The 22,442-nt window shown below is 39.5% G+C and overlaps 9 protein-coding genes across 9 annotated transcripts; 3 read left to right on the forward strand and 6 right to left on the reverse strand.

The window, feature by feature from the left end:
* Nucleotides 1-1,081: 1,081 nt before the first annotated feature.
* BCR41DRAFT_398807 (hypothetical protein) lies at nucleotides 1,082-1,966 on the reverse strand (the record flags this gene model as incomplete). Its single annotated transcript, XM_022028996.1, has 3 exons — nucleotides 1,082-1,149; nucleotides 1,399-1,657; nucleotides 1,814-1,966. 3 exons carry the CDS (start codon nucleotides 1,964-1,966, stop codon nucleotides 1,082-1,084), a joined length of 480 nt encoding a protein of 159 aa, XP_021878819.1.
* Nucleotides 1,967-6,228: 4,262 nt separating this feature from the next.
* BCR41DRAFT_358599 (hypothetical protein) lies at nucleotides 6,229-6,851 on the reverse strand. The gene is made up of 2 exons (XM_022025070.1): nucleotides 6,503-6,851; nucleotides 6,229-6,315 (listed from the first exon to the last, which is right to left on the reverse strand). Exons 1-2 carry the CDS (start codon nucleotides 6,671-6,673, stop codon nucleotides 6,262-6,264), a joined length of 225 nt encoding a protein of 74 aa, XP_021878820.1. The 5' UTR covers nucleotides 6,674-6,851; the 3' UTR covers nucleotides 6,229-6,261.
* Nucleotides 6,852-7,110: 259 nt separating this feature from the next.
* On the reverse strand, nucleotides 7,111-8,319 carry BCR41DRAFT_137965 (hypothetical protein). The gene has a single exon (XM_022019524.1). It carries the CDS (start codon nucleotides 7,937-7,939, stop codon nucleotides 7,196-7,198), a length of 744 nt encoding a protein of 247 aa, XP_021878821.1. The 5' UTR covers nucleotides 7,940-8,319; the 3' UTR covers nucleotides 7,111-7,195.
* A 970-nt stretch (nucleotides 8,320-9,289) lies between these two features.
* On the forward strand, nucleotides 9,290-10,163 carry BCR41DRAFT_137963 (hypothetical protein). The gene has a single exon (XM_022019523.1). The coding sequence runs from the start codon at nucleotides 9,510-9,512 to the stop codon at nucleotides 9,981-9,983; it is 474 nt and encodes a 157-aa protein (XP_021878822.1). The 5' UTR covers nucleotides 9,290-9,509; the 3' UTR covers nucleotides 9,984-10,163.
* Nucleotides 10,164-11,536: 1,373 nt separating this feature from the next.
* BCR41DRAFT_293443 (hypothetical protein) lies at nucleotides 11,537-11,713 on the reverse strand (the record flags this gene model as incomplete). The annotated part of the gene is made up of 1 exon (XM_022020385.1): nucleotides 11,537-11,713. A coding segment is annotated over one exon (177 nt), but the record flags the coding sequence as incomplete, so codon positions are not given.
* Nucleotides 11,714-13,175: 1,462 nt separating this feature from the next.
* Nucleotides 13,176-15,138, forward strand: BCR41DRAFT_358605 (Aldo/keto reductase). Its single transcript, XM_022025071.1, has 8 exons — nucleotides 13,176-13,293; nucleotides 13,412-13,568; nucleotides 13,673-13,903; nucleotides 14,016-14,111; nucleotides 14,201-14,287; nucleotides 14,366-14,440; nucleotides 14,556-14,572; nucleotides 14,669-15,138. Exons 1-8 carry the CDS (start codon nucleotides 13,259-13,261, stop codon nucleotides 14,997-14,999), a joined length of 1,029 nt encoding a protein of 342 aa, XP_021878824.1. The 5' UTR covers nucleotides 13,176-13,258; the 3' UTR covers nucleotides 15,000-15,138.
* Nucleotides 15,139-15,812: 674 nt separating this feature from the next.
* Nucleotides 15,813-16,695, forward strand: BCR41DRAFT_424162 (CAP domain-containing protein; the record flags this gene model as incomplete). The annotated part of the gene is made up of 3 exons (XM_022030381.1): nucleotides 15,813-16,081; nucleotides 16,203-16,323; nucleotides 16,517-16,695. The coding sequence occupies exons 1-3, from the start codon at nucleotides 15,860-15,862 to the stop codon at nucleotides 16,693-16,695; spliced, it is 522 nt and encodes a 173-aa protein (XP_021878825.1). The 5' UTR covers nucleotides 15,813-15,859.
* A 473-nt stretch (nucleotides 16,696-17,168) lies between these two features.
* On the reverse strand, nucleotides 17,169-19,378 carry BCR41DRAFT_325584 (peptidase M24, structural domain-containing protein). Its single transcript, XM_022021590.1, has 6 exons — nucleotides 19,148-19,378; nucleotides 18,873-18,980; nucleotides 18,265-18,738; nucleotides 17,947-18,138; nucleotides 17,591-17,810; nucleotides 17,169-17,458 (listed from the first exon to the last, which is right to left on the reverse strand). The coding sequence occupies exons 1-6, from the start codon at nucleotides 19,308-19,310 to the stop codon at nucleotides 17,206-17,208; spliced, it is 1,410 nt and encodes a 469-aa protein (XP_021878826.1). The 5' UTR covers nucleotides 19,311-19,378; the 3' UTR covers nucleotides 17,169-17,205.
* A 375-nt stretch (nucleotides 19,379-19,753) lies between these two features.
* BCR41DRAFT_358611 (acyl-CoA dehydrogenase/oxidase) lies at nucleotides 19,754-21,617 on the reverse strand. The gene is made up of 4 exons (XM_022025072.1): nucleotides 21,404-21,617; nucleotides 21,203-21,268; nucleotides 20,429-21,102; nucleotides 19,754-20,317 (listed from the first exon to the last, which is right to left on the reverse strand). The coding sequence occupies exons 1-4, from the start codon at nucleotides 21,470-21,472 to the stop codon at nucleotides 19,828-19,830; spliced, it is 1,299 nt and encodes a 432-aa protein (XP_021878827.1). The 5' UTR covers nucleotides 21,473-21,617; the 3' UTR covers nucleotides 19,754-19,827.
* Nucleotides 21,618-22,442: the final 825 nt, after the last annotated feature.

Genomic DNA, 22,442 nt, shown 5'->3' on the forward strand with positions numbered 1-22,442 from the left:
CCTTTTTACCAACAGTGATATCATCGACATCAGTTAAACCCATTGCTTCACAACCTGACCGCGTTATCTAGACTGATGCAGTAAAGGACTCCACAGCTTTGGTCAGCGCAAAGCCCAGACTTCGTGAGCAGGAAACATCCAAAAGAGAAAGTAAGCGTATGAAACATTATGCAACTAAGGATTCTAGCTCTAAACTTAAAACAGAGACAAAAACAGTAACAGCAATAGCGGCAGTGGCAATCCTGCAAACACCATTGACATCTTCACTTTTTATGTCCGGATTCAAAATAACAAGAGAGTTCAAAGAGTAACAATGTGACAGTATTTAGTCTTAAGCCTGAAAAGGCTTGTTATAATATATATAGTCTTAAGCCTGAAAGGTTGGTTTTAATAGTTATAATAAAACTATCTTTGTCTCTCTAAGCTATTACAAACAACAACAGCAGGGGAATCAATAGTAGGAGTGCTAGCTGCCAGAGCAATGAAATATACCAACCTTTCTCTTCGATGCTGTCCGAGGCAGGCTGATGGAGCTTCGGTTCGTATTCTAAATCTCCCATACTGTAACCTGAGTTTACTACGGGGACGATGATAAATATATGTATACGGAGTTTTTTTTTTTTTTTTTTTTTTTTTTTTTAATCAGCTTCAATCACTTTGATCAGTTTCAGTCAAAGTCTCCATTCCATCAGATAGACTTTTCCCCTCCTTTTACTCATTCAAGCATAAGTTTCCACATACAGCACTTTCTGTCTTTCCACTCACCTCTTTTTCTATTGAATGGTCTACGAAGGATGGCCTATTCACATTGTCATAGGTGCCATGGACGTATGTCCCACCCGCATCACCCTATTAGCTCGAAAGGTAGGTGCAAGTCGGATTAGCAGGGTCTTATTTAATATTTATACGGATATGGTACCGTAGACAATGCTCGTTCGCAAAGCACTTTGTTCACGCAGTGCCTCTTATCCCTTTACTCATCTGTTTACTAACTTGCCTAACGCCCCACATATACAGAGTAGTCAAAGGAATCGCCATAACGCTGAATATGATGGATTATTTCGAAAAAGAATCAGAGCTGTTATGCCTTCCTGGGGTCTTTGGCAATGCCAACGGGCTGAACATGTCCACGACCACTCAAATCATGACCTCTGACGGCGATAACGAGACTGAAATATATTTTGTAGATAGATCGTGAGCAGTAGAAAAAGTAAGTAAGAATTAGATGTGGGCCCACACCCATGGAGGTATTTATTCATTCCCTGGTAGAGGAGCCTGTAGCGGGTAACTACATATCTATCTATAAGATGGCATTGATTTGTTCTAGAACCTCATATCGAAAATTTATCTCGTCAAGGTGTGTGGCGCGTTATTGCCACATAAGTCACATAGACTTACCAAACACTTGCAGACAAGGGATCTCCATCACAACCCGTTCATTACGTAGGTTCTCGTCAATCGTATCCTTGGCAAACCTCATTAGGCTCCATTGGTCTTCGAGAAATAAATGTAGGCTTCGCTTGTCCTTAGACGACTTGGTCTCAGCATAAGCCGCCTCAAAAATGTACTTTCGAATCGTCACATCTGGTTTCAGCGGATCCCCTTGCCGTACACCGTACTCCAGCGAGGATCGGTTAGCCCAATCAAGCGCAAAAGCCTAGTCATTCGCTGAGAAGAAATAAGTCATCATTGGATCCAAATCTCCGCGCGCAATTGAGTCTTCAAGCTTGTTTGAGAAGGGATAGCTCTTTTCTGCCAACTCCTTAGAGCTATGTTCAATCCACAAAGATTGAGGAAAATAAAATGTTTGCACTTGATAGTTTCCCATCATAACCAAGTACCTGTTGTTTGCTGTGAGTGATATGGGTGAGCGTAAGTACAGTGGTAGGAAGAGGATAAAGACATTTTCCTTCTCATTATCTTTGAAATCGCAGCCTTGGACTCGGATGCGTCCTGTGTGGGTCATCTCTCGGCTGAGCTGTGTACAGAGAGTCACTGAGTTAAGCAAAATAAAATAAAATAAAATAAAATAAAATAAAATAAAATAAAATAAAATAAAATAAAATAAAATAAAACAAAATAAATAAAATAAAATAAAATACAATAAAAAAGAAAGCGGCCGTAGCGGGAATTGAAAATGGGTAATCTGCGCGCTTGTGATATCATCCGTCAATTTTCATATGCTCGCAAGGTGGAGAAAGAGAAAACTCTTACGGGTGGAGGGATAACCATCCTCAAAGATATGCAGGGTCATATATACATACAACAACAAGAGCACGAGCCACAATGCTCTCTTTGTATGGTGTGCAGCAAAGAGAGAAAGGGTGTGACGCGACTAAAGTAAAAGGACAGGATTCAGAGCACAAGCTTATCAACACTCGCATACTCCCATTTTTCGCCAGCATTAAGCTCGAGTACCTTTTTTTCTTTAGCAATGGGGTTCATCAGGCACTGTCAGTAGAGTTTGCTATTTGACTCTCTTCTCCCATTCTTTCTCTTCATCCTTAACAAAGAATAGGATGCATTGTCGTGGGAACTGTGCTGCGGCAGTTTTTGTTCAAACAGACATTTTTCCTTTTTTTCTTTTCCTTATTTTCCTTTTCAAAGAGCCAAAGAGATACGACACGTCATTTCCTCGATACGATCGTGTGCCTTTTACTGGTCGATATATAAATGTTGATACTTTGTTTCACCTTCAAATCTTAATGTATTCTACATTGTATTGCATGAAAATAAAAAATAAAATAAAAAATAAAAAAAAAAAAAAAGGCGGAGAGGTATTCTGACGAATGCCATGTGTTATTTTCCACCACACTCTGGAAAAACGGCAAGCTGCCAAAGTATAGGCCCAACGACAGTCTATCCCATCTCTTGTTAGGAGTGAAGAAAGGAAATAGAAGAAGAGGATAAAGAAGATGATCTCCTTCATCAATAAGAGTAAGCAAGCTCGAGTGCAATACAGTTCATGCTCTGGTTGTTTATAGACAGGTTTTCCTTATGAGTCTTGAGGACAGAGCATTATTCCCACTTTCAATCGTGAGAGTCTCTTCTTTATCATATGAAATATGACAGATGACATCAAAGACACGTATATTAATTTTTATTTTTTAATTTTTTTTGTTGATATTTTATTGGTCGCTCTTGAGCGTACAGCAAGCAAGGTACTTAGTACAGCGCGCTTTTGAAAACCAATCACTCCTCGGCCCTTCTCCTCTTGCGCGAACGTTAATAATAATAATAAGAAACCAATATAAAAAGGACCCATTTTGACTCTTCTTTTTTCTTCTTTTCTCTTCTTTTCTCTTCTCTTTCTCCTCGGTCTCCTCGACCATCGGCCTCCTCAACCAAGACAAAAGGTAAGCAACACTCCCTAAACAATCACTCTTACTGAAGTTCTCAACACTGTCACTCTGTGCTTCACTGTCCTTGTTCTGATTATTCTTTTTCTGCCTGTGTCTCTCTTTTCATTCCACGATTAGACTGCAACGACATGAAGCTGCCTAAAGCAACTGGGGCTTCATAACGCACAGCCAGACTGCCACACTCAGGCGCCCATACTCGAACGGCTGCACTCCAACGAAAAGCCGTATTCAACTGGCCACGCTCCAGATGGCCACGCTCTAAACAGCCACGCTCTAAACGGCCTCATAGTCTACCGCAGTCGAACGACGGCCTTCTCCGCGGCCAAATAGCCAGCCCATCCCATCTCGGGTATGATGGCCAAGGCTTCACGAACAACACCAAATCATAGCGACCAGGCCACTTCTCATCGTGTGGTCTGGAAGGCACTGGTAACGAAAGCTCAGCGCCACCAGCAAAAGGACTAAACCAAAGAAAGGTCGAACAGTCCATCCAGGCAAAAACAAGCGCCTCCGGAATCAAATACCTCAAAAAAAAAAAAACCAAAGAAAAAAAGAAACCAAAAAAAAAAAAAAAAAAAAAAAAAAAATCCAAAGAAAAAAAAATAAACCCAAATAAACCAAAAAAAACCAAAAAAAACCAAAGAAAAAAAAAATAACCCAAAGAAAAAAAACAATTAAAAAAAAATTAACCAAAGAAAAAAAAAACCCAAAAAAAAAAGACTAAATAAAAGCCTAAAAAAAGAAAAGCAAAAAAAAGATCTCATATCAGAAAAAAGAAAAAAGAAAAAAAGAAAAAAAGAAAAAAAGAAAAAAAGAAAAAAAGAAAAAAAGAAAAAAGAAAAAAAAAAAGCCAATTAAAAACATAAGAAAGCCAAAAAAAAAAAAAAAAAAAAAAAAAAAACCCTTACTAACACAATACAAAGCACTTTTTAACATAGCAACAATGCACATCCAAGATGCAATAACCAATGCATATCTAAGGTAGGTCCGAACGGGCATGAGCCTGAGCTGGTTCTTTAACGAGCCTTGCGATGGCGGAGCCCCTTCGGTCCAGAATGGGAAAGGGAATGGGAATGGAGATGGGGATGGGTAAATAAATGTGTGTGTGTGCGGGCGTTTGCAAGGCCATGGGGCCTGACCAACGGAGCACGATATGCCAGACCACCTCCACGTGGTGTGCTCCGGACAACATCTTGGAGAGTCTTTTCGATGGTGACAAAGAAAAGCGCTTTCCAAGGTGGCTAAGAGTCTGGCTTCTTGTAGCTTAGGATAGTAACCAGGTAAGCTAGATAGCTAGATAGCAAGCAATCTCTTAATAAAAAGTATTCACACAAAAAAAAAAAAAAAAAAAAAAGCTTTAAAATGCAGTCTCCGAAAATTGAAAATTTAGTAGAGGCGGCATTGCTTAGATGATAGGAGGGTGAACTTATTAATATACTGCTCCGAAAATGAGGGGTTCTGGTGCCTATTGTTATGTTATGAACAACTGGCTTTGGAAGAGAGGCTTCAATATATATATTGAGAAGCACTTCCTTTCTATTGTCTCCTGCACAAGTATAAATGAGGAGCACCATGGAGCAATACTCAAAGTAAGCACTATCTTGCTGTGTGAACCGGCAACCTGCACTAGGCGGGATGGTGGGTACTCCTTGGTGACACACAGCTCCAATCCTTATGTCAGTCATCATCAAAATGTTTGCACCACATTTACCACCAAACCTTAAAGTGTTTACATTGTCCAACAGACACCATTTTGCTATTCTTGCATTCTTGTTTATTCGCTGAATATCCATGCATGATTTCTTGGGTAATCTCACTCGTCGCCACCATTTCTCCTTATCTTTGTTGAAAGCGGACATAATTATCCGAATATGGCAATAGTCGGTTGCTTTAAAAGCAAAAGCATCTTCCGGTTGATGTCATTACATTGTCACATGAAGCAAAAGGAATAATGTACGTGAAGGTAGGGAAAGCATTGAAAGAGGGATAAATAAATTTAATGCGAAGAATTAAATACAATAGTAATGAAGGTGTTGAATCAAAAGTATTGAAGGCCCTGAAGGCCCTGCAGAGCTTGGATATAATATTTTCCTCGACACACACGTTACATACTTTTTACGTGTTGCTTGTTGTTGCTCGCTCAACAAGATGGTCATAACGAAAAATAAGGCAGGCTTACCTTTGGGACATGGGCCAGAAAGGTGATGGGCTCCATGAAAAGCATCTACCAGATACTGTAGCAGACCTGAACACACTGTATTACTTTCAATCAGAAACTAGAAGGAACTAGAGTCTATGACAAGCCTGGATCCTTGTCTATTATACTTTTAGAAGCGATAAAAGAGAGAGAAGAGCGAGATGTAATGAAAAGTGTGGCTACACCCAAAGATGCATGAAAAATTAATGCATCTTTCTCTATCAATTTTTTTTTTGTTCCTTAAGAAAATGCGATCGCAAAAAAAGCATACGATGTGTAAGTCTGGGGTCAAAAGTCGTGGTGTGAGTAGTGTCTACTCATAGTCATTAAGTTTAATACCTTCGATGCTTTTTGCTTCGTTCTTCTCAATGTCGTATCACTTTCGCTTATTACGTCAACAAATGCGAAAAATGTCGCAATGAAAGGCAACGGGATCGCTTCCGGGCTGTCCAAGCCGACAGTTTTCCATCCACCCTTTCTTTGAATTTCATGCTGTTTCAAAATGGCGTCCAATCACTTTCATTTCGCCTATATTCGGATAATTATGTCCGCTTTCAACAAAGATAAGGAGAAATGGTGGCGACGAGTGAGATTGGGAGAATGACGCTTTTCTCTCATTTTAAGCTCGCTCTTTCTTTTTTTTTTCCTTTTTTTTTCTCTTCCTTTCTCTTCACCTCTTCACCTCTTCACCTCTTCACCTCTTCACTTCTCCACCTCTTTATCTCTCCACCTCTCCACCCCCCCACCTCTTGAAAAGTAAGTCTCGATCGCAGTCCTTTGTCAAATACATTCACACACAAGCACACACGCACACACTTCTTCTGTCTCTCCCTGTGCCTCTTTATGTCATCACCAACTCTCGCTCAAACACGAGCGTTGCCTTTTCTTGCCGTCACTACTTTATACTAAACTACATACTTTTTGTCTCCGTACTATACCAAAGGCAAAATAACCCCCAAGAGCGGTAAGCAGCGAGAGGTAAGAGAAAGTAAGGTAAGAGAAAGTAAGGTAAGGAAGAGAAGCGGCAAGTAACCAACAAAAGAAAGAGAAATAAGAAAGAGAAAGGAACACCGAGAAAGAGCGAATGAAAATAAACTAAGGAAGAGAAGCACATAGGAAGAGTAAGTGAAAGCAAATAAGAAAAAAAAAGAGAGAGAGAGAGAAAGAAAGGGGAAGGGAAAGTCGAGAAAGAACAAACGGAAGCATAGCAAAGAAGTAAAGCGAGGGAAAAGAACAAACAAAAATATATGTAAGAAATGTCGGCACCTATAAATGAAAATATGATAAGAAAGAAAAGCAAAAGGGAAACAAATGTAAGATATAGCAAGGAGGGGAAGCACTGAAGAAAAGAAAAGAAAAAAAAAGAAAACAAAAAAGAAATGGAAGCACAAATGAAAGCATAATAAGAAAGAGAAGCACAGAAGGGAAACAAACGAAAGTATAACAAGGAAAACAAAACACACACATACACGCACACACAAAGAGAAACAAAGGAAGTTATAATAAGAAAAGGAAGCTATAATAAGAAAAGGGAGAAAACAAATGAAAACAACGTAAGAAAGCGAAGTATCGAAGGGAAACAAAGGAAAGGATAACTCGAAAGTGAAGCGTCGAAGAGAAGTACATGAAAGTATATTTAAAAAGTGACGAGCCAAGGAAAACAAATGAGGAAGTGAAGCAGCAAGAAAGAAAGCATAACAAGGAAGTGAAGCAGGGAAGAAAAACAAAGGATAGCATAGTAAAAAGGTGAAGTGTCGAGAAAAGCAAATGAAAAAATAACAAGAAAGCGAAGCAATGAAGGAAAGCGTAATAGAACATAACACGAAAGAGATGCGCCCAGGATAACATAGAAAAGGATAACAAAAGTGAAGTACCGAAAAAGAGATGAAAGCATAACAGGAAAGCCAAGCATGGAAGAAAGAAATGAAAGCGTAGCAACCAAGTGAGGCATTGAAGGATAAAATATGGAAGCGTAAAAAAGAAGTGAACCATCAAAGGCTAACAAGAGAGTGAAGCACCAAAGGATAACAAAAAAGCAACCATCAAAAGATAACAGGAAATGAACTAGCAAAGAATAACAAGGGAAGCACCAAAGGATAACAAGGGAAGCACCAAAGGATAACAAGGGAAGCACCAAAGGATAACAAGGGAAGCACCAAAGGATAACAAGGGAAGCACCAAAGGATAACAAGGGAAGCACCAAAGGATAACAAGGGAAGCACCAAAGGATAACAAGGGAAGCACCAAAGGATAACAAGGGAAGCACCAAAGGATAACAAGGGAAGCACCAAAGGATAACAAGGGAAGCACCAAAGGATAACAAGGGAAGCACCAAAGGATAACAAGGGAAGCACCAAAGGATAACAAGGAAATGAACCATCAAAGCGCAGCAAGAAAGTGAAGCAGCAAAGAATAATAAGAAAGGAAGTATCAAAGGATAGCAAGAAAGTGAACCAGCAAAGCATAGCAAGAAAGTGAACCAGCAAAGAATAACAAGGAAATGAACTAGCAAAGGATAGTAAGAAAGAGAACCAGCAAAGAAGAATGAGTCAAAAGATAACAAGCGTTAAAGAAATACAAACGAAAGCATGACAAGAAAGTAGAAAGAGAAACAAACAGAAGCATAGCAAAAAAGTGAAAGCAAACGAAAGTACAGGAAAGAAAGCGAATACCGGGAAGAAGTTTTTTTTTATATTTTTTTTCTTCAAGGGTAAGGGACTGTATAGGGTGGTAGGGTGGACAGTCTCAGGTAAGTAAGGTAAGTACCAAGAAGTCAATGAAAGTAAAAGTAAGAAAAGAAAACACCAAATAACGAAATGCAAAGAAAAAGTAAACGAAAGTACTAACGAAGAAGAGAAGTAGCAGAAAAGGCTAATAAAGTGCGGGACAGGACAAAAAAGCAAGAAAGACTACACCATTAGATGTCCAACCCTGTATCAAAGGCGCGTCTCCAGAACATTTGGACACTCTCGCTTTCGAACACTCGTGAAAAAAAGGCAAGAGTATAATTATATCTGTGAATGTGCTATTATTATTTGATTGATACCTGATTTACATGTTGCTTCATCGGAGCAATCCAGCACTTGCACTAATTATTCTTTCATATCTTTTTACTACTATTATCTTTATAACAATGAGGATGTAAACAAGACCTGCCGCTACCGTATAATTAATGGTATCATAAATAGAGATTTAATGTTTCTACTATAATGAAGTATTCTTGATTCAGGCCTCATTTCTTGCAGACTTCTGCTTTTGGTGCCTGATGTTTGTTCTTGTTTTCTTTTATCTTGTGAACGAGGCATCTCTTAGATGAATATTATTATACCCGAAGAGAGGCGTCTTTGATGAGAGGACATACAAGAAAGGCAAACCTTCGCCTACGACGGAGTTACAACACCACCAATCCCTCTTCTGCTGAAATGACTTTCCGCCCAGTGTGGTGTCATGAGAAAAAGTAAAATTTATTATTTTAGATATTTTATTGGCCATAATGGGTACGATCTTCATGCAGTTCTTTAATAGAAGATTGTTGGCATATGCTCTTTTTCAATAGTTCTAGATTCTCGGCGCTGATTGTTTTTGAAATGGGGGCCTTTATGGCTCTAAGATCATCAAGTTGTCATCCCCATAACACGAATATTTTGACTTGGGCCTCCTCTTGTTCAACAGGAAATGTTCAGAATGTTAACACTCTTGTGGTATTGGAAGAGATGGCAACTGTTATGGTTTGTGGAGTATCCATATAACAACGTTAAACTACTTGACATCCATGTTCAGGAAGTGTGAACGACAATAAAACATGTGAAACACGGAAACAACCAAAGCTGTATTTTTCTCTTACAGGTGACCTACGAAATGAAGTGGTCCATTGTATGGTGAGCGTCTTCGTTTGAGGCAAGATATTCCTTGCAGTGATATACATGAGACTGATATAGTTTTTTACTATCATGTCAACATTTTCATTTCTCTATTTCAGAAAAAAAAGAAAACTCATGTTGGTATGCTTAGTACATCAGTACGATACACTGTTTATATTCATTCTACCAGGCCCTGAATTGAGCGTATACATCACAAGTATCAAAGTAACTACTAGTACAGTATCTCAAAGTTTTTCAAAGAAGATATCGCTATTCAAGGATGTCTACTTGGCAGACCTGTTTTTCCATCTGAAGTTTTGTCTCACAGATGCTAGTCTTTGTTCGTTCTCGTCCTCTATTCTCCTGTCAATAATTATGAAGTCTTGTAGTTTTTCACAGCACATGATCATAGAAGAAAATATGGAGATGAGAATTCGATTTACAAACTCGATAGTATCACTATCTAATGAAGAACAGGCTCATTACAACCTGGGGCTTCATACGGCCCCCCGCAAAGAAAGCGGAAAGAGCGGAGCGCTGAACATTGCTGTCTTTGGACCTTGACTTTTTTGCTCAATCCTTTTTAGCTGACCAAGTTGAATAATATGACGACTTAGACTTATTATCCGAAAGCCGGGACCATATATATCCCCTCCCCCCTTTTCTCTCTCATTCTTGCTTTTCTTTCTTCATGTACTGGCTCACTATCAAGAAGATACGGATCCACTTACCAGCATCCGAAACTCTAAAAGGATATCTGTAATAAGGTACAGGCTTGTACTTAGTCATCGTTTTCTATACCATGCTCTGATGGAGTGCTACAATTCTTCTGATATTGGAAATGGCAAGAGGAGAAGAGGAGCGTCTTTATATTATTATTATTATTTCTATTTTATTATTAGACTCCTTTCGTGCTTGAGAGGGTGTGATCAGCAACCAGGCTGGTGAGCTGGTTTGTTCATCACTACGGGTATGGGCCTTCAGCCTCTGCCAGGAGTTTCTCTGCAACTGGTCATGCTCATTGTCGCGTACTTGATGCCTACAAGTATGGAGCAGAGTAAGGTGCCTATTTTTTATTTTTTTTCTATTCCTTTCGTGTTTGAGAGGGTGTGATCAGCAATCAAAAAGATGATGGGTCGGTTGCTCATCAATACGGGTACGGACTTTCAGCCTCTTCCAGAAGTGACTCTGCAACTGGCCATGCTCATTGTCGTGAACTTGACGCCTCTCAATTATGGAGCAGAGCGAGGAATTATTTTTATTCATTTTATTTCAATAACAGTTGGGAAAGTGCACTTTTTTATACATAAATATAGTGGCTAATATATTTATTCTTCCTTGATATCATTTAGAAAGCTTGTATTATTTAGCAATCACCAACATCTGGACTTTAAAGCGTCGTGTATTTTTATTACATATTCGGTTATAGCACAGGAAATCCTAAGGCTAAGACACTGATCAATATAGTGAATACAATAGGAGTTGCATTTAAGATAATAAATTGTTTGTCTCTTTTTACAAGTACTTCATTAATATTGCGCAACCTGAATATGATTTTTTTTTTTTTTTTGTCAGCCAGTTGAAAAGAATTGCTGTGATATAGCTGGATGCAATAGCAATAGTCGAAAAGTCATGACATTTGCCGTTTTAGGCAAATGTCACATTTTTTGTTTTGATGTTTGAAGGACACTAATATGAGCTAATGACTCAAGCTTCTTGTTGAGAAGAACATTTCCAAGAATCGGAATGGAAGTTGATTCTTTAGAGAAAATCTTTCAATAATCGAGGTAACTGCTCCATCTGAGCTGCATTGTTCCCTTAAATCCTTGATCATGTTGATCTGAAGTGATGCATTGTTCCCTTTTTGAAGAACTTCCTTTGCAATATTCTGAAAGATCACTCCAGATCATTGCATTTCCAGAGTGATTTTGATCAAACTTTGATAACGTGAAGACCGTATAGGGCCGACAAGTCAAACTTCTTGTGATATGACCCGAAGCACGACAGAGCAAGTAAGTTGAAGCATGTGTTGTTGGCCAGACATCCTTGTATCGTGTCTTAGTGGGCGGTGATAGAGTGGTTGGGATGGCTACTCCTTTTATGGTACCAAACGGTTCTCGATGAGCGTCCACATCTTTTGTTCTTCCATATGATTCGACTGTATTTAACATGACAGCTTCGTTGTTGTTGCAATTCAATAGAATTGAACCTGCTAAAAGCTGGGCACAAGCAAACTTGAATTGTGGGCGAAACTCCCAGTCTCGATTCAACAGCTCACACATGCTATCTGTGAGCTCAACAAAAGTTCTTGACTTCAAGATTTCTGAATGCGGTGACATTGACAATAGATTAGTCATTCCAGATAATATTGATGGTGTGCAGTTGGAGCACGAAACATTAGTGGATTGCTTTGCTTTTTCAAAATTGGTGTGAATTGAAGTTGGCCACTAGGGAATCTCTTCATGATGTTCAGGTGTCAAAGGAGGTTTTGCTCATTACCACAAGAACCGTTGCTGAAATTGGATGCATTCCCATTGTATCAGTAATAAATAGACTTTTTGCTTGCTCACCTTCTGATGCATGAATCTGTTGGCAGGCATAAATCACCCCTTCATCGAAGTCTCTTCCAGTTGGAAGTTGCTTGGTGATCGGCATTATGAAAGGGTCTTTACTGACAGCTGGGATCAGTGCTCCTATTCGATTCGAACAGGTCGGATTTGAATGGCTTCGAATAAGCCCTATCCTGGATCGATTCGAATGACACGAATGGTTCAAATGGTTCGCTAATTTTCTGACCAGATCTTGGCGTATATGAGCATGTCATTTGATGGCAATCCAGAACATGTAGTCGTAGCTGGTCCTCCTCTTTGAACGGTCGCATTTTATTGACACTGTTGTCATCTTGTCAGATGCTACAATCGGGTCAAGTAAGGGTCTAGAACCGACGCGTGAACGCCAAAATGAAATCTGAATTTAGGCTTGATTTTAAAGTCCGTTTAACAAAAAAATTGTGGTTAGTAAATGACGAAGTTTTAAAGAATACAAGCTCCATTTGTCGCTCAGAGCCATTCATGCTTAAAGCCAACTTTGTCACAATTTTTGGTGCAGTCTCGATTAATGCTGAATGGACTACTATATCTAGCGTCCTCTTTTGTACATTGGATATAGCAGCATGCAGTAAGTACCTGGTGCTCGAAGAAGGAACAACAGTTTACAATGTGCCGTCCATTGATACCTTCACTGAGGACAATCCTGTGTTGATGAGAAGCACAGGAGCTCCTGTATTGTTGACATTCAACAAAAAAAGGCTCACCGCTGTAGGTCAATGTACCTTTTTGATCGTGACATCTAGCTATAATCCAGTGACAGCAACGGTTAGAGACGCATCAACGTATTTATGCGATCCTAATGCTTCCTGTCTATTGACGTTTTTATTGAGAGAAGCTCACTAATTAAAAGCGGATTTTTACTTGAAAAGACTGAAATAATAATTCCTTGTGCAAATAAAAAAATTTATTAGTGTGAATAAGGGGCCATGTAAATATCTTTTTTCAATATTAAATTGGCCACACATATACGAAAAGAATTAGGTGTGCTGCGCACGCTGATGTTCATGCAAGCAGGGGAATGATTGTTGCTGCGGAACAGGTACTGGGTTACTGTTTTGCAATTGTTTAGCCGTTCTAGCCGCCGCAATTTTGTCATCCTTGTTTTGCCGTGACGCAAATATTTAAAAGTTGGTATTTTTTTTTACAGTCTTTGACTCTTTGACTCTTTAACATCCAATTTCTCTCTCGCCTTCATCTTAATTTCCCTCGCTACAATTACACACATAAAGTATGTCTGGAGTTGATACACCACGCATTATCCTCGGGTAAGATTACAATTGGCCTGTTTCTACGATTTGCTTTGAACACACTTTAATGGAGATGTCATAGTAAATGGAGCAAAGCAAGGCCCTCACTCAAGCTTTCTACACCCTTTCTCCTTAGCACCATGACCTTCGGATTAGAGGGATCTGATGCGGCTGCTACGACCGTTCGTGTGCGCGGTAGTGAGAACATCAAAGCCTATTTGGATGAGTTCCATGCTCACGGTCATGTAGAGCTTGATACCGCCAGGGTTTATTGTGGAGGTGACACTGAGATTGTAAGAAACTTTTGAGCTGATAGCCCTTTGTAACATTTTTCATGAACATAAGAAAGAAGAGAAAAAAGACCACACATAAATGGTTTTTTTTTTTTTTTTTTTAGGCTTTGGGTCAGTTGCCGACAGAACCTTTCAAAATTGCGACCAAAGTTTGGCCCACAGTCCCCAAAGCGCATGCTTTAGAGCATCTGAGGAGGACGCTCCAAGAGTCATTGACGGCGTTGAAGCTCAAGAAAATTGACATTTTTTATTTGCACGCGCCTGACTATACGACTTCATTTGAGGAAACTGTCAAAGCTGTGGATGAGCTCTACCGCGAAGGGCTTTTTGAACGGGTAATAGATAATCGTTTTTTTTGCTCGTGATGGATGGCAATGGGCCAAAGACCAGCCATAAATTATAACTTATTTTTCTCTTTTACAATTTAATTGTAACGGCTCTCATTAGTTTGGATTGTCCAACTTTGCAGCGTGGCAAGTGGCATTGATCCATCAGCTTTGTAAGCAACATGGATATGTTCTCCCAGTCGTTTATCAAGGAATGGTATGATTCCCAGGTATTTTCTTCGATATTCAAGATACTTTCGGATGTTCTCACACTTATGTGTCTTTTTTTTTTTTTTTTTTCCTCAGTACAATGCGATCACAAGAGATGTTGTCAGAGAACTCTTCCCTTGTCTCAAGGCTCTCAACATCGCGTTCTACGCTTATAACCCAATCGTAAGAATGAATCATTGTCTAAGCATATCCTCCTTTTACGCTTCATGACATCTGATACATCTCTTTTTTTTCTCTTAGGCTGGAGGCCTTCTTTCGGGTAGATATAATTTTGATAGCAATGATGCTCAGGATGGTGGACGCTTTGCTACGAAGGTATACTTTTTTTTTTTTTTTTTTTTTTTTTTTTTAACGAAAAAAAACTAATTGTGACTCGATGCTCAATGATTAAAATGGCGATTAACCATGTCGGTTTTACTTATACATGTAGACCGAAGTCGGAAAAATGTAAGGCATTGTGTCATGATTAGGAATAAAGCAAAATGGCTATGTATTTTTTCTAATTTTTTTTTTTTTTTTTTTTTTTTTTAAAAAAAAAAAAAGCTATCGTGAACGTTACTGGAATAACTTGTTCTTTGAGGCTGTCAAGAAAGTGGAAAAGGCAGCCAAGGATAACAATCTGACCTTGATTGAGACTGCTTTACGTTGGATGTCGCATCACTCCGATCTGGGTCCACAGGATGGTATTATTATTGGTGCATCTTCAATGCAGCACCTGAAGGACAATTTGCGGGATTTAGAGAAAGGTCCCTTGCCACAACATGTTGTTGAGGCATTGGATGAAGCCTGGGAGCATGTCAGAGTTGCATGTCCCTCATACTTCAAGACTGCAGCAGCTGCTCAAACCGTATCTAATGTTTTTAGGAAGTTATAGAAGTAGAACCCAGTCATATCCTAAAAAAAATTCCTTCTTCATTCTCATTGATTTCATCTCTTCTGAATGACATTAATGACATTATATTTGTAGATTCAAAACTAATAAACCAAATGAACACAATGAACCAGAAATGAACACGACCAACCTTGATGATCACGAAAAAAAAAAAAAAAAAAAAAAAAAAAACGCGACATGCACGAAGAAAAAACAGCGATGAACAAAAGAGCATTAGAGCACGTGATCATGATGAATTTGATATACCCCTTAAACTCATCATCATAAGAAATAGAAAATAAAAAAAAGAGAGAAAAGTGAAGATACGGAGCCTAGAATGAAGTGTAGTGAGTCTTTGGTAGAAGAGGAGGACTCTAGAATCCCCTTGCATATGCCAAAATGCGAAAGTTGACTGACGTCAATCTTTTTGCCATTTATGCACGTTTGGCAGGCAAAGTGAAAAAACAAGAAAGCTCCTGAACATCGCTTCAATCCTCACAGTAACCCGCCTTGAACTTCCTCATCATCCCTGGAGAAAGGTGGCACTCCTTCAGGGCTATTACACACAGACACACTCACATTGCCTCAATAAACCATTGGCTCGACCCGTTCCCTGGAATTAGTACCAACCAAAATTAGAAAAATGGTCCCTGCATATGCATATCTTCCATACTTAGGAGATACATAAATTTGCTTCAATATCATGCTTGCGTACATAATCCCTCTTTCATTCAAAAATCCTTCCACCAGCGGCCAGGAAATGTATAAAAGCCAAGGCAGGGAACCCTCTCTCCCTCACCACAATACATCCACACACTTTATCAAACCTCATTAACTTTTTTAAAAAATAAAAAAATAAAAAAATGAATAAGATCATATCGCTTCTCTTGGCTTCCTCAGCTCTCTTGTCTACATTTGCGCCTACTGTTTCTGCAGACCCCTGGCAGGGCCAAGTCCTTGCGGCCCATAACTCTGCCCGCGCACAATACGGCGCCAGGCCATTGATGTGGAGCGATGCCTTATATCCCGGGGCCTTGCATCATGCGCAAACTTGCAAGTTTGGACACAGTAATGCTCAATTTCGTGTAAGTGCTCTTTTTTTTCTTTTTTTCCTTTTTTAAGATTTGGAATGAATCTAAGGCTCCTTTTCTACTTTTCTCTCTCTTTTTTTTTTTTTTTTTTTTTTTTTTACCATCGTTCATAAAGTATGGAGAGAACCTTTATGCTACTGGAGCCCCTGCTGGCGGCATTAACGATGCCATGGGAGCATGGATGGGTCAAGCTGCGAAGTATAACTACAATAATCCTGTGTTCAGTCCGAGTTATGGTAAGAGAGAAAGAAAGGCACAGAGAGGGAGAAATTGAGAGAGAGTTTGTGTGCCTACGCTTGACTCTCCTCTATAGGATGCACATTTGTTTTCTACTCAAAAGCTCAACATGATGAATGCATGTATTTATATATTTGGCATAAACTAAAACTCACTCCACTCCACTCGTTTGCTCCCATTTTCCTCAAATAGGTCAATTCACCCAAGTTGTCTGGAGATCCACAACACATGTCGCATGTGCCATAGTGGTATGTCCTCCCCATTCGACCATTCCTGATTTCCCTGGCAATGTGAAATACATTGTTTGTCACTATGCTCCTCCGGGCAATTACCCTGGCCAATTTGCTCGAAATGTCGGCCGCCATGTGTAAAAGACATGCGGTATCCCGTTTCTCTCATATAAATACTTAAATATAAGATTAAATTAGTAAATATACAAATAAAAGAAGAATGGAAAGAGCGCAGCTGTTTAGGGTGCCATATTCGTTAAATTAATGGTAAAGTAAACAAGCACAAAAAGCCATAGAAACAATATCAATCTAATATTCAGAATCTTCCTTTACCATTGAAGAAAGACCTTTTTATTATTATTATCGCCTTGCTTGATCTATTTAATTGCGTTTCTCATCCTAAAGTACTATCTATAAAGTAGTTCATATTCGGAATGAAATATTCTCACGTTAACTATGGCCAACTATATTACCTTGTCAAGGATCTCCAGTAAATAACTTGCCAAGGACATAAAACAAAAGATTTGCGTCTAAAGAGAAGCTGTTACCACAAGTAAGGTTTTCTTCTTTTTATATTTATATATATGTATATTAGTATTTCATTTTATTTTATTGTATTTCTTTTAGTGACAACTTTAGCAAGAGATGTGCTTAATAATCTTCACCACGACTAAGTACTTCTTTCTGTGTGGGTTTGAGCACAATCGTATGCTCATATTGAGCAGTATATGAGCCCTTGGTGTCTACCAGGGGTGGATATGCATCTACAATTCCGACTTCGACCAGGTTACGCAAGGCAAGCACATATTTTTGTTCGCCGATGCGATCCAAGTATCTTCTACAGAATGGGAGCGTTCCAAACTCCTTGTTGATCGTGTTCAATAGCGTCTTAGCCCTTGGCAAACTTTAAAAATAAATAAATTAAAGTTAATTAAATAAAAAAAAAGTCATTGACACTGTTCTTGTATTGTAATATTTTAAATGTTGACAAGAGACGATAATTAAAAAAAAAAAAAAAAAAAAAAAAAAATCTTACCGGAGTGGAACGTGTTGAACGTCGTAAACACGAGCATAGTGCGAGCATTCCATGTCCTCATGAACATATCCACGTCCTGTACTTCCGAAAGTCTCAATAGCAAAGTATTCACCTTCCTCCATCTTGGTTTGATCTCCACCTTTGACAATAGGAACTGATTTTCCTGCATGGATCTTGTATGGATCAATTGAGTGTCCGTTAAGATTACGAATGGGCTTGACTAATCACGTGAACAGCAGCAGTAACAACAACAACAACAAAAAAAGTCATTTTCCACTATATCAGCATGAGAGAGATAACAATGATTTACATTCACTACTATTAAACAAAACTTCGATCCGTAAAGAAAAACCAACCTTGATATGTTTTGCCTTCAATTTCAACTTCATACGACTCCATGACTTCTTGAATAGCAGCTCCAATATCGCAGAGTCTCACATCGATACCAGCCTCACGAATTCCTGTATTTGTAGCATCCTTGACAGCAGCAAGCAGGTTATCATAAACAGGATCGAATGTCAAGGTAAAAGCAGAATCAATGATTCTTCCTAAAATTGGGGAGAAAGAGGCATTAAAAACAAAATAAAAGAGCTTGGCATTGATTGATCTTTGAAGTTCTTCGAACAACAATAATAAAATAATAATAATAACAATAATAATAATAATAACTTTACCATTGACATGAACACCAAAATCGATCTTGCAAACATCACCATACTGAATCACAGTCTTATCGCCAGTGTTGGGTGTGTAATGGGCTGCACAATGATTCAATGAGCATCCTGTAGGGAATCCGATTCCAGCTTCCATTCCATTGGCCTCTACCAGATTGCGGGTACCGTTCTCAATCATCTCACAGATCTCGATCATGGACATGCCAGGTTTGATGTTACGACGCGCATACTGACGGACCTGACGATGGACCTCAGAGGCTCTGCGGACATCATTGTACTGATCAAAGTTCTGGCGCTCCAGATAACGTTTCTCCTCATTGGTCGTCCTCCAAAGATTGTCTTCTTTGTAATCACAGATTTCTCCCTCTGGATAAATCTTGTTGGAGAAGATTTTGGAGACTGGGATTGTCGGGGGCTCCGTTTGTGTGGTCTTCTTCTTCTTTTTGTTGTTCTTTTTCTTCTTCTTTTTTGTTGCTATCAAGCAATGCAATGGTCGATAAAAAAATACGCCAAAAAAAAAAAAAATAAATAAATAATAATAATAATTAAGATATGTTTTCCATCTTTTTTTTAAATCAATGTTAGGTTATAATTGCTGATAGACATACCGGTAGCCTCTGTTGTGTTAGCGCCTTCTTCTTCATCGTCATCATCTTCGTCGTCATCATCCTCTGCTTTATCGCCATTGGCCTTTTCTTCCTTAATCTCATTACTGTCTACAAATGCAATGACGACAAATATTCACAATAATTTAGAATCGGACGGAAGATTATTTTCTTTGTCAGCTTCAATTAATTGGATTTCTCTTTTCATTCCCCTTGTTTAAATAAATAAATAAAAAATAATAATTAAAAATAAAAAAACCAGGTGCGCATGGACCTACCAGTGGCCGTAGCGGTCTTTTTCTTCTTCTTGTTCTTCTTCCCTGAAGAGGCAGGGCTGGCCTCAGAGCCTGGTTGCTCTGACTGTTGCTGCTGGCCATGCAGCTCAGGCTTGTTCAATTCAGCCTTGTCTTTAAAGTCATTGCTGAGAGATTCCATGGTCATGTTACTGCGCCGCGTCGGTTGAATGAGAATGGAAATGTGAAAATGAAAAAAGAAGCGTGAGAATGTTACACTTCGCACTCGGAAAAAAAAAAAAAAAAAAAAAGAAAAACAACATTTATGGAACAGCCACGTGAAAAATACAGTCCTTCCCCGGTAGTCGATTTCCCAATAAAAGTAACTTGCGTGCCAGCTGAGGTGCAAAGTCGGTTTATCATTATTTACGGGTTGCTATCACTTCACCACTGTCTACGCCTAATAGCCTTCTCATTACTGAGGCGCAAGATGTACCATCGATGGACAGCAATTATCGTATTCGATGCTTTCTCGCAATTATAAATATAACTTCATGTCCTATATGTTGAAGGATTCGAGATGAGAGGAACTTCACTGTTCAATTCAAGCAAATAAGAATCCATGTATGATATCTCACAATCATGATATATTTTGGCAGTGGAATAGGAATCAAATAAATAAATAGTTTTTATACAGTAAAGATTATCTTTTTCTTTTTCTTTTTTTACAACTTGGAACCATTGCTAAGGATCTGAGCACGACGTGCTCTGATTTTTTCATCCTTCTCGCGAATTTCGTCACCACGCATCAACTCGAACCGCGCCAACTGCATCATATGAACCTCGTCTGGACCATCAGCAATACGAAGCGTACGAGCGAGCGCATAGAAACGCGCTAATGGGAAGTCTTGACTGAGACCGGCAGCACCATGGGCCTGGATAGCTAAATCAACGGTGCGCTGCAACATTTGCGGTACCATGATTTTGGCCATAGCAATATCACGCATTGCACCTTTGGCGTTCAGCTTGTCGATCTTGTCTGCAGCAGCAAGAACCATAAGACGAGCGGCATTGATTTCAATACGCATCTTGGCCACATCAGCAGCAACAGTACCGTGGCGGGCCAAGACCTTTCCGAATGTGCGACGTGAAGGGTTCGTAACACGGGAGATCATGATGTCCAAAGTACGCTCTGCTACACCGATCGCACGCATGCTGTAAGATTGGATAAAAAAAAGATTTAGTTATTAATAATCTCAGTGTTTTAAAAAACCCATAATAACTGATACCTGATGAAGTAACTATAAAGATGGGTATAATCCTCACCAGTGATGAATGCGGCCAGGTCCAAGACGTCCTTGAATAACTTCAAAGCCACGTCCCTCTCCTGCAATGATGTTGGAGACAGGAACTTTGACGTTTGTGAATTTGACCTCACAATGTCCCTCCGGAGCATCATCGTACCCATACACGGTCATAGGTCTGACTACCTCAATCCCTGGAGCATCTGCAGGAACGATGACAATTGACTGCTGTCTATACTTGTGCTCATTGTTAGGATCGGACTTGCCCATGACCAGGAAGACTTTGCAGCGAGGATCACCTGCACCTGAGATCCACCATTTGTGTCCATTGATAATATAGTGATCGCCCACACGCTCAATGCGAGTCTCAATGTTGGTAGCATCAGAGGACGAAACGGCAATCTCGGTCATGGCGAAAGCAGATCGGATTTCACCATTCATGAGAGGCACTAGATACTGTTGCTTTTGAGCGGGAGTGCCGTACTTTGCAAAGACCTCCATATTTCCGGTATCAGGTGCAGAGCAGTTGAGCGCTTCAGGAGCAACACGGGGACAACGACCTGTGATTTCACAAAGGGTGGCATATTCCAAGTTGGTGAGACCAGGACCCTCAGGGTAGCTCTTAGGAAGGAAAAGGTTCCAAAGACCGAGAGATTTGGCCTTTGCTTTAAGTTCTTCCATGATTGGGGGAACAGTCTATATCATTTCGGGAACATTGTGTGAGCTGGACGAATAAGAATTTTTGCCAAAGAGGCTTTTGACTGATGGCTAAAAAGACATTGAACATAAAATTTACCTTCCAACGCTGATCACCAGTTCCGACCTGGCTCTCATAGACTTCCTCCGCTGGCAAACAGTCATTCTAATAAAAAACAGAATGGATAAAAAAAAAAGGCTTTATCTATCAGAGGCTGTTCTTGATTGAGTAGAAGGATGACGGTGAGGTAGTTGAAGTAGAGAAGTGTATTTGTTCCATATCAGTTGATGATGGACATACTTCGACAAAGTCGATAAGCTTCTTCTGTAACTCCTGGCATCTTGGGGAGACCTCAAAGATGGATGTCATTGTAAATGTAGGATGAATAAGAAGAGTGAATGGGATGAAATGAATAAAGTTGATGAAGTAAAAGAAAGAATGAAAGGAGTAAAAAAAAGACAATGAAGACAATGACTTTAAGAAAGAGTCCGTGGGAGAGAAAGAGAGAGAGAAAAGTTCCGTACCGTTATTTTGAGCTTGGACCGAGTAAATGCTCGATCATATTTTTTCTTGTCTCCAATCGACGGCCTTGCCGCAAACTTGTTTGATCTTCAGACCGTTTAAATCCCGTGTAAAATTTCAATATTCCATTTCCAAATATGACACTGAATCATGTTATTCAATTGAGCAGAATGATTGAGTTGTATTAAGTCCTACGTCTCAATTTCAGATTGTTTAATCAAAGCTTCTTACACCGGAACAAGAAGCGAGCCGACTGAGTAAAAATGGGTCTTAATGAAGAAGGGTCCTGCAAGGCTACCCTTGCACCTCACAGGAGCATGCTCTCCACTATTAAGCATATCTCTAATTGATTATCAACTCGCGAGCACTCGAGGAACCGACCATTGTTGAGGGACATTGACAAGAAAAGGTACATGTACGTGAAGCCACTGCAATTTTAGCGCTCAACTATTTTTAATACATTCCATTCCCGCATGTCCTGAAAGAGCATGTTGCCACCGACTTCAAAGCATTGGTAACTTTAACAGGTGAAGGAGATGCCTCACAAGGATCAACACGCACAAAGTGAGATCGAAGAGTGAGAAAAAAAAGTCAATGGTCAGGAGAATAAGAGGACGAGGTCAGAGATGGTTCTGGGTATTCTAGGGTTTTTTATTTGCTTGTTCCCATATTAAAGCTGTTCTACGCACGCGTCCACTGACAGGTTGACCGCAACAGCATACACATGTTTGACCCGTTGGTGATCAGCATGCCAATGGACCAACGCAGTGAATGCGCATATCCGTAGCTGTGCGATACCACACAGAACGTGTAGTTG

The sequence above is a fragment of the Lobosporangium transversale genome (assembly GCF_002105155.1).
Source record: "Lobosporangium transversale strain NRRL 3116 chromosome Unknown BCR41scaffold_34, whole genome shotgun sequence".
Classification (NCBI taxonomy): domain Eukaryota; kingdom Fungi; phylum Mortierellomycota; class Mortierellomycetes; order Mortierellales; family Mortierellaceae; genus Lobosporangium; species Lobosporangium transversale.

Bases quoted from the DNA above. Each gene is read 5' to 3' on its own strand.
- BCR41DRAFT_325584 (XM_022021590.1), bottom strand. From the start codon at position 19,310: ATGACCATGGAATCTCTCAGCAATGACTTTAAAGACAAGGCTGAATTG. The intron at 18,981-19,147 runs GTAGGTCCATGC...TTGCATTTGTAG, and splicing joins AAAGACCGCTACGGCCACTG to ACAGTAATGAGATTAAGGAA. The intron at 18,139-18,264 runs GTAAAGTTATTA...CCCCAATTTTAG, and splicing joins TTTTGGTGTTCATGTCAATG to GAAGAATCATTGATTCTGCT.
- BCR41DRAFT_358599 (XM_022025070.1), bottom strand. From the start codon at position 6,673: ATGTGCTTCTCTTCCTTAGTTTATTTTCATTCGCTCTTTCTCGGTGTT. The intron at 6,316-6,502 runs CTTTGGTATAGT...ATCGAGACTTAC, and splicing joins GCTCTTGGGGGTTATTTTGC to TTTTCAAGAGGTGGGGGGGT.
- BCR41DRAFT_137965 (XM_022019524.1), bottom strand. From the start codon at position 7,939: ATGGTTCATTTCCTTGTTATCCTTTGGTGCTTCCCTTGTTATCCTTTG.
- BCR41DRAFT_358611 (XM_022025072.1), bottom strand. From the start codon at position 21,472: ATGACATCCATCTTTGAGGTCTCCCCAAGATGCCAGGAGTTACAGAAG. The intron at 21,269-21,403 runs GTATGTCCATCA...GTTTTTTATTAG, and splicing joins AGCTTATCGACTTTGTCGAA to AATGACTGTTTGCCAGCGGA. The intron at 21,103-21,202 runs GTAAATTTTATG...GAAATGATATAG, and splicing joins CTGGTGATCAGCGTTGGAAG to ACTGTTCCCCCAATCATGGA.
- BCR41DRAFT_137963 (XM_022019523.1), top strand. From the start codon at position 9,510: ATGTCAACATTTTCATTTCTCTATTTCAGAAAAAAAAGAAAACTCATG.
- BCR41DRAFT_358605 (XM_022025071.1), top strand. From the start codon at position 13,259: ATGTCTGGAGTTGATACACCACGCATTATCCTCGG. The intron at 13,904-14,015 runs GTAATAGATAAT...GGCTCTCATTAG, and splicing joins GCGAAGGGCTTTTTGAACGG to TTTGGATTGTCCAACTTTGC. The intron at 14,112-14,200 runs GTATGATTCCCA...TTTTTTCCTCAG, and splicing joins CAGTCGTTTATCAAGGAATG to TACAATGCGATCACAAGAGA.